At 52.1% G+C, this 13,966-nt stretch overlaps 1 protein-coding gene and 1 non-coding gene across 2 annotated transcripts; both read right to left on the reverse strand.

The window, feature by feature from the left end:
* Positions 1-464: 464 nt before the first annotated feature.
* RPL3 (ribosomal protein L3) lies at positions 465-8,936 on the reverse strand. Its single transcript, XM_054224228.1, has 10 exons — positions 8,840-8,936; positions 7,321-7,513; positions 6,546-6,714; positions 5,497-5,632; positions 4,073-4,259; positions 3,465-3,625; positions 3,075-3,176; positions 2,477-2,572; positions 1,317-1,436; positions 465-574 (listed from the first exon to the last, which is right to left on the reverse strand). Exons 1-10 carry the CDS (start codon positions 8,840-8,842, stop codon positions 530-532), a joined length of 1,212 nt encoding a protein of 403 aa, XP_054080203.1. The 5' UTR covers positions 8,843-8,936; the 3' UTR covers positions 465-529.
* On the reverse strand, positions 3,862-3,954 carry LOC128904696 (small nucleolar RNA U83B). The gene has a single exon (XR_008464612.1). It is a non-coding gene; the product is annotated as a small nucleolar RNA U83B (small nucleolar RNA).
* Positions 8,937-13,966: the final 5,030 nt, after the last annotated feature.

Below are 13,966 nucleotides of genomic sequence, written 5' to 3' on the forward strand. Positions count from 1 at the left end.
GCTGCTCTCGAGAACAGCAACAAGCTGCATTTGCCAACAGTGTGCAGGTCACATCCCCTCCATCATAGGGAAACTGCAGGGTTTCCACGGCAACAGCCACCTACATAAAATTTCGTAATGTTTCAACAATCTGAAGCAGTTTCATTTATTTCAAAACCAGTTCGATTCAAAGGAGCTCTCTAGCCACCCAGCAGAGCATTAACACGTGGAATAATACCTCAGTAACAGCAAAGACGTTTAGGGCTCCTGCTGCTTTACTGTTTCCCACAACCCGACAGGAGCCTTGCTCTGCCCCAAAATCTTTGCACTCCAAAACCAGCAATGGCAGCTTCTGGAGCCCTGCTGAGTTGGATGCTCATGAATTTGAGCATTACTTGCTTTTTTTTGTTTGGTTGATCCTACACACAGGGCCTGCAGTGAGAGTACTGGACTTGACACAGCTACGTATAAACCAAGAGGCAAAGTTAATTTCTTTAAAATATTTATTTTTTGGTCTGAGAGCATGCAGGGCACAAGACCGTTCCACACATTAAGCTGTCTCCTCTTTTGCAATACGATCTTTCTTGAGTGGTCCCTGAAAAAAAAAAAAAAAGACATGAAAAGAAACTATGTAAACAGCAGTCTGCACCACATCACATCCCAATTACAATGCTGTAATTGCTGCAAAGAAATTAAGGAACAACAACAACAACAAAAAAAAAAGCCCTCAATGTTGCAGGCCATTGGAAATCCCAAGCCCCGTCCCCACAGCTACAGTTTTCAGGGAAAGCCGAACGCGGTGCAGCCATGCTGCACCCCACCAATGGCTTCAGCAGGAACAAAGAAGCACTGGTGCCACCTCGTGGGGAAGCTCCTGTGCCGCCCCCGAGCAGCCAAACCGCTCCCTGACTCGGCAAGGACCTCACACCCAGGACTCCCCGACTTGCTTTCTCCAGCAAGTGACAAATTAAGAATGCCACCCACAGCCCGCTGAGAGTGCCATTGTCCAGAGCTGCTCGGAGAAGAAGTGAGTACAGAACCACTCCCCATGGGTGCCAGGTCCTGATCAGCGCTTGTTCCGTCACCAAAGGGCTTGTGCCCAAACATGGCAACACCCCTCAGGCACCAAGCGCTGTCACAGGGGAAGCGAGACCCCAGTCCCTCCTGTGGTGATGATGAGGTTGGCAGGACAAACCCTCTCGACTGAAGCTATATACTTGTTTCATGGAAATTTTGGCTCTGTGGCAGCCCAAAGGTCAAGCTGCCAACTGCCATTAGCTGAAAGACAATACAGAGGTATGCAACACAAAGCTGCCAGCTTTAGTAAGTGTCCTTACCATGAAAGCCTTCTTCTCTTCAGCTGTCTGGAAGCGGCCATGACCAAATTTGGAGGTTGTGTCAATGAACTTCAAGTCAATCTTCTCCAGGGCCCGGCGCTTGGTCTGTACAAGCAGGGACTACAGGACAGAGAGCAGGTTAGTATGCAGCAGCACCCTTTCAGCCTGCCAGTAGGCTGGCTACTTCTTATCACCCCCATGGCTAACACCTAAGTCACTCTGACCTCATGCTTCAGCTGCCACTATGTGCACAGGGAGCACTTGCCAACAAGCCAGCCTGTACCTTTGGCCTTCAAGGCTGAAGAACTGGTCAAGTCACACCAGCAGGCAAGCCCAAGTCCACCCGGCAGTGTCCTTCGGATCCACGAGAACTCTCAACCTTAAAGCACACCCAACAGCCCTGCACTGAATTAAATGGGGAAAGGACCTCATGCTAGGGAAGGGATCATCCCCCTGTACTCAGCACCGGTGAGGCCGCACCTTGAATACTGTGTTCAGTTTTGGGCCCCTCCCTACAAGACAGACATTGAGGTGCTGGAGCATGTCCAGAGAGGGGCAAGGAAGCTGATGAGGGGTCTACAGTACAAATCTTACAAGGAGCAGCTGAAGGAACTGGGGTTGTTTAGTCTGAAGGAGGCTGAGGGGAGACCTTATCGCTCTCTACAACTACCTGAAAGGAGGTTGTGGTGAGGTGGGGGTCAGTCTCTTCTCCCAAGTAACAGGTGACAGGACAAGAGGAAACGGCCTCAAGTTACACCAGGGGACATTTAGGATGGGTATGAGGAAAAATTTCTTCACCAAAAGGATTATTAAGCATTGGAAGAGGCTGCCCAGGGAAGTGGTTCAATCACCATCCCTGGAGGTATTTAAAAAGACGGGAAGATGTAGTGCTGAGGGACATGGTTTAGTGGTGGTTCTGGCAGCGTTAGGTTGAGGGTTGGACTCAACGATCTTAAAGGTCCCTTACAACCTAGACGATTCTGTAATTCCACTCCCAAGGTCATTAACAGAAGGTGGGTTTGCGTCCATGTGTCCAAGAACAGTCTTCTAGGCTTTTCTTTCTAGCTGGCTACAGGAATCCCCAGACACCACCTGTACCAGAGGCGGTGCAGCTAAATTAAGCTGTTCCAGCCCATTTGACAGCAGGCTGTACTACTCACCTTGCGCAGGGTTAGGACCCTCTTCTTGGTCCCAACAACACAGCCTTTCAGCATGATGAAGTCATTGGTCACCTCACCATAGTGGACAAAGCCTCCCTGAGCAAGGAGAGAACAGTTAGTGCTCTGTATAAAGCAGGACCAGCAATCACACCTGCCTACAGCTTGGTGTTCTCGCAGCACTTCTGGGTCTCCACCACTCCCACATTCATCAAAATCTCATTTCCAGTATTACCTTTTGCTGATCAAGTTTCTCGACACAGCGATTTACTTGCTGCTGAAAGACTTTTGCTAAGAACAGCAGCAACAAGAAAAGGCTGACAAAATAGGAAAAGCTGCTCTCCCTGATAAGTTATTCCTTATTTACAACTATCATTTCTAGGTTGGTAACATCTCTCTATACTATTGCCACATATCAAATGCAATTAGCAAGCTGCACAAGTCAATACTGAGAATGACTAAGCAACACCACCTCCCACAGCAGCCGGGTTTTATCCCAAGAGCTCGTCATTCAGTAATTTTGCAACTCGTACAAAGCGCATTTGCCTCTTAAGATTGCAGCTCACAAGCAGATTCTCTCCACAGAGCTGCAACAACTCACCAGAGGGTTAATGCTCTTGTCAGACAAGTCGTAATCAGTTGAGGCATTGTTTTTGATCAGCTTTCCATCCTTGATTTGGTAACCCTGGCCGATCTTGTAGATCTAAAAACGTCAAGAATTTCTACTTAGGGAAAGGCAGGAGAAAGGGCCCGTCATCAGCCAAAACACAAACAATTCAACATAAGGTCGGAGAAAAGTGTCTGATGCACTCTGAAAACATGTGACCATACAAAAATTTTACAGTTATCCAACATAATGGGCTATGGTTACCACCCCCAAGATAACATTCAAACAGAGCAAAACATCCAAAGCAAAACTCTCCACTCTATTCACTGTCACACAGCGAGTGACCGTGGCCAGCTCCCATTTCCTCCCACAAGAGACACAAACCTTCTTATTGATCTCAGTCCGATGGTGATACCCCTTCTGACCAGCCCGGGCCACAGAGAAAGCCACACGAGCAGGATGCCATGCACCAATACAGGCCACTTTGCGCAGACCCCTGTGAGTCTTGCGGGGCAGCTTTTTGGTGTGCCAGCGGCTGGTAACACCTGAAACAAGAAACAAACAGTGTTGCTAACTACTGTCAAGCTGAGGTGTCACCAAACTGTTCAACTAGAGTTTAAGCCACCTTACAAGCTGCTGTCCCCATGCAACCAAAGGGAAGCCCAGGCCCACCATCCCAAGAATTAACCACATTCCCAGGTGGAAATCCAAGAAATGACGTGGAAAACCACATCACCATGCTACCCAACCACCCACACTCCCTTCCCAGCTGTCCCCAGGTTGTGTTCTCAGAAGGAAGGCAGCATGGAATGACTCCTCATGGATGTCAGGCGCTGCGCCCAGCGCTTATTCCATGGTCTCGTCATTGAACAGTGACAGCAGTATGGATCTACCTCCTCAACTCTTACCCCACACACTTGTGAAAGCTCAAGGCTAGGATTTTATTAAAATCTGTATCCTAATCACAAAAAGGAGAACTTCCATGCATTTACCTTTATATCCCTTGCCCTTGGTGACTCCAATGACATCTATCATCTCATCCTGGCCAAAGACAGTTGACACAGGCACCTGCTGTTCCAGCTTCTCCCGGGCCCAATCCACTTTCTCAGCAACAGTGCCACCATTCACCTGGATCTCCATCAGGTGAGACTTCTTCTGTCTCAGGGGAAGCAAACGCATCTAGGAAACAAAGGATGAAATTTAGCTCCTGCTCTTCCAAGATGGACATTATTAGCTAGCCCAATATTGTTCCAGTCCTGGCCTAATCTGTTTTTCTAACTAACCGTATCCTTTTCCAAGAGATACAACATCAACATACTGAAGTAAAAGGCCCTACAATAAGGGGAAAGGCTGTTTTGTGGTTTAAGTGACAAGTCACAATATCTGGAAGTTATATGCCACCCACAGGAACACACAATTAACAAGTGTTTCTAACCCCAAAGCCTCTAGCCAAACTCCATCCAGGAAGGACAGGAAGTAACAAGGGGCAACAGTTTTAAACTGAAAGAGGGTAGATGCAGATTAGACATAAGAATTTCTTCTCTGATGAAGGTGGTGAGATGCTGGCACAGATTGCCCAGAGAAGCTGTGGATCCCCATCCCTGGAAGTGTTTAAGGCCAGGCTGGAAGGGCCTTTGAGCAACATGGTCTAGTGGGAGATGTTCCTGCTCATGGCAGTGGGGTGGACTAGATGATTCTTTAAAGGCCACTTCCAACCCAAACCATTCTATGACAAAGCCTGCCACACTGAAGGACACTTTGGGTAAGGCCACATTTACAGTTACTTCTACCGCATTTAGCTCAGAGGGGCTGATACAAGTATGAACAGCTACTGCAGCACTACCTTTGCTGTCTAGTATGGGAAATTAATTCTAGTAAAGTAAGTAATGTCATAACTAGACACCTTATTGCACTTACAAAGATTTAACTGCATCTCCCAAAAGAGTCTAGCAGGGCATTGATGGTTACGGGAGACACCACTGCACCACTCAGCGGTACACCTCCTCCAGCTGAGCCACAGAAGCCACCAAAAGCCTCTGAGTGTTTGCGTCCCTATAGAACACAGCCTGAAATGACGCTGAACACATAAACCCCAGAGTTAGATGTTCGGCCTGCTAATTAAGAGAGCCCAGGTCTACATGGTGCTCAGTCTACAGGACTGAGTCCAAGAAGTTCCCATTATGGTGCAGTCTTTTGAACACTGCTTCAGAAGATGGCCAGCGGTTGCCACCTTGGCTCCTGAAGCATCTTGTGAGCACAGGTTTTGTACAGAATGAAAAGTACTAGTATTTGCATCATGCTTAACTGATAGCATGAGGGCGCAGGGGAGGGCAGAAATCTCCCTGAAGAGATGGATCAAGCTTTGTTTGCTCTTCTAGTTGTTTCTACTGCACACCTCAGTCCTGCAGACACTTACCTGAGTGTGAGCCATGACTCTAATAACCTGGCAGTATTTCTTCATGCTATTGAAATCTTTCTCCAACTGCTTTTTGCCTTCCTCGTCTTGCCATTTCTTGCAATATTTGGTGAAGGCCTTCTTCTTGGACTTGTGCCTTCAGGAGCAGAGCAGAGACAAGGTTTGGCTAAGCCCTTCATCAATCCCCTGCGAAGTGGGGATGAGCGGAAGGAGCTGCCACCTCAGCTGGTTTCGGCTCATTGCCAGCTTCTAAGGACTCTTTTCCACTGGCAAGCGGAGCCTGGAGCTCATCAGACAAAGGCAAAGTTGCCAGAGCTGAGCGGAGCTGCCATGAATTCCAAAGCACATTAATATTCATGTTACAGAAGACAAAAGACTGTAGAGAGATGTCGAACAATAACAGAAAAAAACAGATCTTTAAAGCAACTGTCAACTGCTATCTGCTTCAGAATACCGTAATTTCCCCCCTTGCAAGCCCAAGCTATGCCCAACAGTAAGGTCATTACTATAACACCCTTGAGATCGTTATTGCTCTACTCTGACGTCTTCTCAGCCTGCAAAGTTCATAAACAGGCTGTAAGCTCTAGACACGCTGGAGCCACACTTGGGCAAATGCACATACTCTGAATCACAACAACAGTGCCTGGAACAGTAATCAGAAGGAACACTTGTCTTCCCCTTTCCTGAGAAAACTGGGCTACAGTCAGGACTCGACACTCAACAACAAGCGCCAGAGGCGATTTCCTTATGTCCGCCCGTCGAAGTATCATCACATGTAGCCCGCTAAGGAGATCCCAGGCAAAGCCTAACAGTGCCTCCCCTGTGCCAAGAAGTGTGCCAAGTAACATTATGCTGTCACCCTCCCAGAGCCATCCCTACAGCCTATCCCATTATTAGGCTGGTTCATCAAGGCTAAACACTGCTGAAAAAGCAGTGAAATTGCTGAAAAGCCTCTTCAGAAAGCTGTATCAGCATAATCTGTAACCCAGCAGGAAAAAATTATCCATGGCACGAGATTAAGGCAACAAGCAAAAGCCCTCCTGTCTTACCAGTTCTTGTAGAAGCGACGCTTACACTCATCGCTGATGTGCTCAGCAAAGATGGTCTTGAAGCTGCGGAGACCGCGAGGAGTCTGCACGTACCCCACGATGCCCACAATGACCATGGGAGGAGTCTCCACTATAGTGACCGCCTCGACCACCTCCTTCTTGTTCACCTCTGGATGAAGATAGAAATACAGCATAACAATTAGCACCAGCATGAGCTATTAAATATTGTCTGTTCTTTCTCACTCACAAATCCTTCATGTGAAAGGTTACATGACTCAAGTTCTTTTCACAAAGGCAAAGATGATGCATGGTGAAGTAACCAACTCTTATAAATTAATGCCTTGAAAGATTTGAGGCTGGCTCAGTAGGACGCACAGACAAAGGCCGACAGGCACAATGGATGGTAGCGAATAACAGAACCACATTCAGGACTTAACAATCAAGAAAAAAACGCCAAAGGCAGTTTCCTTATGTCCGCCTATCAGGAAGAAGTTATCCTAAGTAACCTATTACAGTACAGCCGAAGCAAACCATCAGGTCACTGCACATCTCAGAAACAGGACCATCAGCAAGACAGACACCACTAGATGTGCAGTCTTGATGCTGGGACATGTGGAAGGGTTTGGGTGCTTTATACCCCATCCACTCCATGACTTTGGAAGTGGTGAAGTCAAGCTAGGACTAAAGTCCAGAGCTAGTAACAAACAGGTCATCTTTTGCCATTCATAAGGAAAAGAGAACTACCTCCTCTATTCAGAGGAAAGTTAATACATACTGGATCCAGGCCTGTCGACTTCACGGACAATGTGGGTCATGCCAGCTTTGTACCCCAAGAAGGCAGTGAGATGGACAGGCTTGCTGGGGTCATCTTTGGGAAAGCTCTTCACCTTGCCCCTGTGCCTGCTACTGCGTTTGCGGGGCAGGAAGCCCAGAGACCCGTGCCTCGGAGCTGAGAACTTGCGGTGAGACTAGAGAGAAAGAAAATAAAACACTTAGTGTTTGCTGTAGAGATCCATTTCTACCCACTCAAGGGCCAAGGCCAACTCTCTTCTTGCCTTGAAGCATGAATATTCTGTATGTACAGGCCACTTTGCATTCTAGAAATTCTTCTCAGTCTTAGCCATTTGGCTTCTGAATTCCATTATATTGTTACAAGAAAGTAATCCTCATGCCCCAACCACGTCCTTCCTATATTTCCTTGACGGCCTCTCCCTTTCAAGCTTATTTTAAGACATCACCAAATCCCACTCCAGTTAGGGAACCACATAAGCTGTAGTTTGGCCACAGCACGCCACCAGAATTTCAATGCACCCCAGAAGCCTAGAAAATAGATGCAGATAACTTGGCAATGTTTCAACAAATCAGTAACGCTAAAAATATAAGTATATAAGAATTTCAGTTGGAAAAGCTGCAGTAAAACAGTATTTCAACATCCACCTTTGAGTCAGTCACTTTGGGTGGAAATGCGGGTTTTTTTTTTTTCCTAAGCCGTTCTCTTTAACTACCAGCCCTGCAGCCTCCCTCTGCAACCCGAGAGCCATGTAAGGCTGGGTTCTATCCAAACCCTCAGCCCAAAGAAGAATTACCCACCTAACCTCACCCTCAAATTTAAGAAAAATACTGTAAAGATAAACACGGAGCTAACAATCCATAGCTAAGAAACAGGTCTTACTTTAAAAAAAATTACTCGACACAAGCTGCCTGCAGCAGACAAAGTTTACCAGGCCCCGAAATGACTTTTTGCAAAGATTGCAAACCTGTGGCAGGGCCCAGCAAAACTAAAATTTGACATCTCTGCCCGGCCTCGCGCACGCGTGGCCTTATCAAAGACGAAACGCGACCCTGCAGAGGGAAGGGGGCGAAGTGCGTCGTCAGACGGACTCCTCCGCCCGCTCGCTCCCCCCGCCACGGCCCCACCGCGCTGGGGGAGCGCAGAGAGCCGCCAGGCCTCACCCCCACCGCGCTCCCGGCCCCCACACGCGCCCTCCCCCGGCCGCCTGGCCCAGCAGACGCTGCTGTAGCAAAGCCGCCTCTCCATCTAGACAAAAGGGACGGCAAACCCCGCCGCGGACAAAGCGCCCTCCGGGACGCCCAGACCCCGGCCACCCAGCAGGCCCGGCCGCCCTCCCCAAGGCAACGCCTCGCCCGAGCCCCGAAATAAGCCCCGCGTCGGACCCCCGCAAGGGCTGGGGGCGGCAGGAGAGGGGCCGGGCATCGGCCGGGGGCGGGATGGCGGCGATCCCCGGGGGATGGCGCGGCCAGGCCCGTGCGGCGGCACCGCCGGCAGCACCCACCATGTCGTCCCCACGCCGGGCCGGAAGGGCCGGAAAGCGCCGCGCGGGCGGCTTTTATAGTCGCCCCGCCCCCGCCGCTGTGACGCGTTGCGTGGGTGCGTGCCGCGCGCCGGCGTCTCGCGAGAGGCCGGTGGCGCTACGGGTGGGGAGCGGGACCAGAAAGGTGTAGGGGCGGCGCGACCCCCCCTCCCCCCCCCCCCCCCGCGACAGATCCCGTTGTGCAAAGCCGTGACGTCGCCGTGCCATTGCTCAGATGTGTGTGACGTCATATCATAAAGCGTGTGTCCCACCGCAGTCCTTCTCCGTGAACAGGCTTTTCCTTCCCTTTCCGCGGAAATAACGGGCTGGGGCCGGGCTGGGAGCGAGCACCGGCCTGGGCGGAGCATCCCCCTGGAGGGGTTAGTGAGGGGTCTGGAGAACAAGTCCCGTGAGGAGCGGCCGCGGGAGCTGGGGTGGTTCAGCCTGGAGGAAAGGAGGCTGAGGGGAGACCTCTCTACAGCTCCCTGAAAGGAGGTTGTGGTGAGGTGGGGGTTGGAAGGGACCTCTGGAGATCATCTAGTCCAACCCCCCTGCCAGAGCAGGGTCACCTAGAGCAGGTTGCACAGGAACGCATCCAGGCGGGTTTTGAATGTCTCCAGAGACAGAGACTCCAAACCCTCCCTGGGCAGCCTGTTCCAGTGCTCTCCCACCCTCAAAATAAAGAAGTTTTTCCTCATGTTCAGATGGAATTTTCTGTGTTCCGGTTTGCGCCCGTTGCCCCTTTTCCTGTCCCTGGGCACCACTGAAAAGGGTCTGTCCCCATCCTCTAGACACCCGCCCTTTAGATATTTGTAAGCACTGATGACATCCCCTCTCAGCCTTCTGTTCTCCAGGATAAACAGATGCAGGTCTCTCAGCCTTTCCTCTTGAGAGAGATGTTCTAGTCCCCTGATCATCTTTGTAGCCCTCCGCTGGACTCTCTCCAGTAGTTCCTTGTCTTTCTTGGAGTGGGGAGCCCAGAACTGGACACACTACTCCAGGTGTGGCCTCACCAAAAATGCAATAACAAGAAAAACCAAAAAAAATTCATAAGATAAAGTAGGTTTCACTGCCAACAGCGGCGCCCATTACTTTTGCATATATCTCAAAATAGAAAAAGACATCAAGTAACTTCTCACTTTTCGTGCAGGGACACGTTCTTGAGCCAACTGTGTCTTCTTCGGGGGCTGCGTCCTGCTGTGTATTCCCACAGCGCTTGGTACAGCGCAGCCCCAAACTCAATCAGGGCCTCTGTCTGCTGCTGTTGAATTCATAATAAACAATAAAACCCAATGTAGATGCTAGAGTTACGCCGTGAGAGAGGAACTGAAAATAAGGCTTGCTGTGGAACCCGTCTGGAGCTGCTGTTGTTCACGCCGTTATTTCTCTTGCTCCATTCCGGCACATGGATAAGCACCGCCAGGACCAGCCGGGTCTCTGGGAGGTGTTGGCCGTCTCAGCCCACGTCGGAAACTCGCACACATGGGAGCGGGCACTGGAGCATCTCTTCAGGGTAGGGGCGAAGCAGAGCTGAGGTGAAACCTGAACGGGGAGGGAGCTGGAGGACAGGAGATAAATTATTCACTCTCCCTCCATCCACGCTGGGAAATCGGATAGGACCCAGCTGAAGAATGCCCCTCGGACTTCCCTGGATTGGGAACTGCATGAGCTCGTTTGCGGGATAACCTATGTGACGCACGGCTCTGGCTGAAACATCCCCTGACGCAGCTCTGGTGCTCAGCCACCTCCCACACCTCCTGGCCAAGGAGAGGGAAGGAGGACCACCCCCAACGATCTGGAGTGGACCCATGTCCACCCAGTGGCTGGGAGAGCCGAGGGCTTCATCCAGCCCACCCTCCAGCAGCCAAGGACTGGTCCCTTTGGAGGAGGGAACAACTCCTGGCCACTCGCTCAAAATGTCGGGGTGTCACGTTGCCGCTGGGTCAGCCTGAGAGCCTCAGCTGAGGTAACATGGGATGAACCCCATCTTCAGATAACTGGCATGGCATCCGGCATCCGGGTGGCTGGTAAAGCTAAGAGCCTGGCCAGCTCTGCTGATGGCCACGTGCTGCTACCTACAGCCCCGCTCTGGGGCGAGAAGGCAGGACACGAGAAAAGTGAGGAAACCGAGGAAGCTGCTGTGTGGTTGAGATGGTGTTAGATACATCCCCGAGGTTATCTGTGGAAAATAACCAAACTGCTGGATAATAAGATCCACCCCCACCACATCCAGAGGCTGAATATACTTGGAATAAGTAGATAATTTTGCGTTATTATAAGGAACATGGGCCTTAATCCACCACTGCCTGCGGTACAAAAGTGGAATGCAAACCCAAGACCATGAAGATGATGGTACCCAGAGATGGGTGGGCTGGAACTTCCCACATACAGGGCACCTGGAGTTTGCCCTCAGGGTCTCCTGGGGCTTACAGAGAAGGATGTGTGTGACAAACAGAGCACCATGGGGAGACCGGTGTGCCCAGGGATGGCTCCTTCCCTGAAGGGGACCCCAACACCACGTGAAAGCCGTCCAAATTTCCACCGTGGGGATGCTGACCTGAACATGCCATGTATGTGCTGCACATTACGGTTCTATCAAGGTACTGCAAACGTTAATTAAACAGTTCAAGCAAACACCTACCTACAGAGCCAAATCACGCCGCCAGCTGCGCAGGTGTAACACAGCCAAGCCATTCAGCGTGGGGAGGCTGGTTACTCAGCTGCCATGAAATAATTAAGGAGGGCATATCCAAGGGTTAAACATGCTTAATCAACTCCCAGAGACCTTCCACCGCCCCTCCCCAACTCCGGTCCCTGCAGGTTAAGTAGAACCCAAGGCTGGAGGCTTTGCTGGAGGGGTTCTGTGGGCAAATCTGGGTGAAAAACCTGTGCAGACCAAGAGGTGCTTTGGAGGATGTTTTGTTGCCTGCCCTAACCTGGCAGATGGTGGGAAGGGACCAAGAACAAACTGGAGGGCTGAGGGTCCAGCCATGCTGGAACTGCAGCTCATCTTCCCACAACAGAGCTGCCCCCATCCCTGGAAACTGTCAAGGTCAGGCTGGGGCTCTGAGCAAGCTGATCTAGTTGAGGATGTTCCTGCTTATTGCAATGGTGGTTGGGCTAGACGACCTTTAACTTCCAACCCAAACTAGTCTGTGATGCTATGGCTGGATGCGATGGGGGAGTGCCCATCCCCTACCTCCAGCCTGCCCCTTGGAAGGTGTCCCACTAAGGATGAGGGATGGCTACTCACTTTTTAGGTTGCTACTCCTAAGGGGCGACCAAAGGTGGGCTTTAAATGGTTTCTTTTTATCTATCTCCCCCAAATATTTCCCTCTTGCTCCTGCACTGAGCTCTTGAGCTGCAGAGCTGATTTGTAGATTGTGCCAAGAAAATGGATTTGGATTCGGGCAGAATGAAATGGTGCAAGTGGAGGGGTCAAGCACGTTCCCCGTCCCACTGCTCTGCCCTTTGCCCCCTTGCTGCTAACCTGGCTCTCTGCATAGGTGTGACCTGGAGGCGAGTGGGACATAAGCCATCCAGCCGGTCATTCTGCTTTGTCAGCCTCCGTGCTGATGGTTGGGTGCAGCACCATTGCTCCGCCCGGGTCTGGAGCAGAAGCAGATGGTTTTGCTGCGTACCTGGCTTGTTTGGCCAGGTCCAAACCCCGTTCATCCAGAACATTGGAGCATTTTGGGCACCTATTTAGCAATTCCAAACCTCTCCCCTCTTCATTTATCTCCCCTCTTTCATCCATCTCCCACAATTCATGGGGATGTAGCTTTCAACACGGGGACTTTTGTATTTCTGGGCCCTTTGAAGATGTCCTGGAGCTGTAAGACCTTACAGAGTGCTCACAGCGTTCCCACCTCACCCTTTGGCCAGCTGCTTCCAGCTTGCTTCCGGCCTGGTTTCAGTTGAGGATCTCCGTAATGAAGAGCTAGAGATGTCCCGTGGTGTGCCTGGTGGAAACATGGTGCAGAGCATCTCTGCTCGGCTGAAGCAGTTGGGCCTCTGCTGTGTTCAGGCTCAAGTGGACAGGCGGGCTCAAAACAGTTTTGGCTTCTGCTGCCGAGCTTAGGGAACCACGATACAACCCAAGGGCTTGCTTTTAATTTCAATGCTATTCATGTAGATGATCGAGGACTCCGCAGCAGCCAGCGGACCTCTGGTACGCAGCTACTCTGCGCAAAAGGCACAGGCCAAGGAGCTTGAGCTGCTCCTAAGGTTGGATGACTCCTCCCCAGGCATCCCTTCCGGGCTGTGCTGGTGGCCATGGTGGACAGCAGGGAAGCCCAGGTGACCCTCAAGGCTGCAGCCTCGGGCATACGAGGTGCGTATCTTGCAGCCTCTGCCACCTGGAGTCAGGGGATCTCCCCAAAATCTGGGCTCCCCGTGTTTGCAAAGGGCCTTCTTCCTGATGCCCCTTCCCAGGGACGTGGTGTCCGTGGGGTGAGGGACGTTGGCAGTGTCCACAGGGTGAGAGATGTTGGCAATGAGAGCGCGAGGCTCTGCTGCGGAGCGATTTTGAGGCTCACCGGGCACCTCTGCTCCCCTTGGACACCTGGGTCTCGCCCATGGGTGTCCGTCCTGACCCCTCCGTGGGGTGCTGGGCTGTGTGGGCGAGGGGTGCCGGGGGTCGAGGGTCTGAGGAGGGGGGGTGGGGGGGGCTGGCCCCACACTTCTGCCAGGTTTCAACAAAGCAGGGCAGCCCTCCCTCCTCCCGCCCCCTGTAGTGGGGTGCTTCGTGCCGAGGAAGTGCTCCCCCACCCCACGCCCCCCCCCCCCAGCGCCCCCCCCATGCTGCACTCGCCGTGCCCTCCACCTCCCCCCCCCCCACCACCCAAGCACCCCACACTCCTGCCCCACGGACACCCCACACCTCCCCCCTGAGACATGCCCGCTCCTCCCCGCCGCGATGTGGCGGTGGCGGACGGAGTCGGGGGTGGGGGGGGGGTGCGCGCTCCCGCCGCGGCGCGTCCCCGTGGGCGGAAGCGCGCGGCTCGTCGCCGCCGCCGGGCTGCCAGGCAGGGCTCGGCTCGGCTCGGCTCGGCTCGGCTCGGCTCGGCGCAGCCCGGCACGGCTCGGCGCAGCCCGGCACCGCCCGCC

Source organism: Rissa tridactyla, chromosome 1, assembly GCF_028500815.1.
Source record: "Rissa tridactyla isolate bRisTri1 chromosome 1, bRisTri1.patW.cur.20221130, whole genome shotgun sequence".
Taxonomy (NCBI): domain Eukaryota; kingdom Metazoa; phylum Chordata; class Aves; order Charadriiformes; family Laridae; genus Rissa; species Rissa tridactyla.

Bases quoted from the DNA above. Each gene is read 5' to 3' on its own strand.
- RPL3 (XM_054224228.1), bottom strand. The intron at 3,177-3,464 runs GTTTGTGTCTCT...TGACGTTTTTAG, and splicing joins GGACTGAGATCAATAAGAAG to ATCTACAAGATCGGCCAGGG. The intron at 575-1,316 runs GTAAGGACACTT...TTTTTTTTTCAG, and splicing joins AAGAGAAGAAGGCTTTCATG to GGACCACTCAAGAAAGATCG.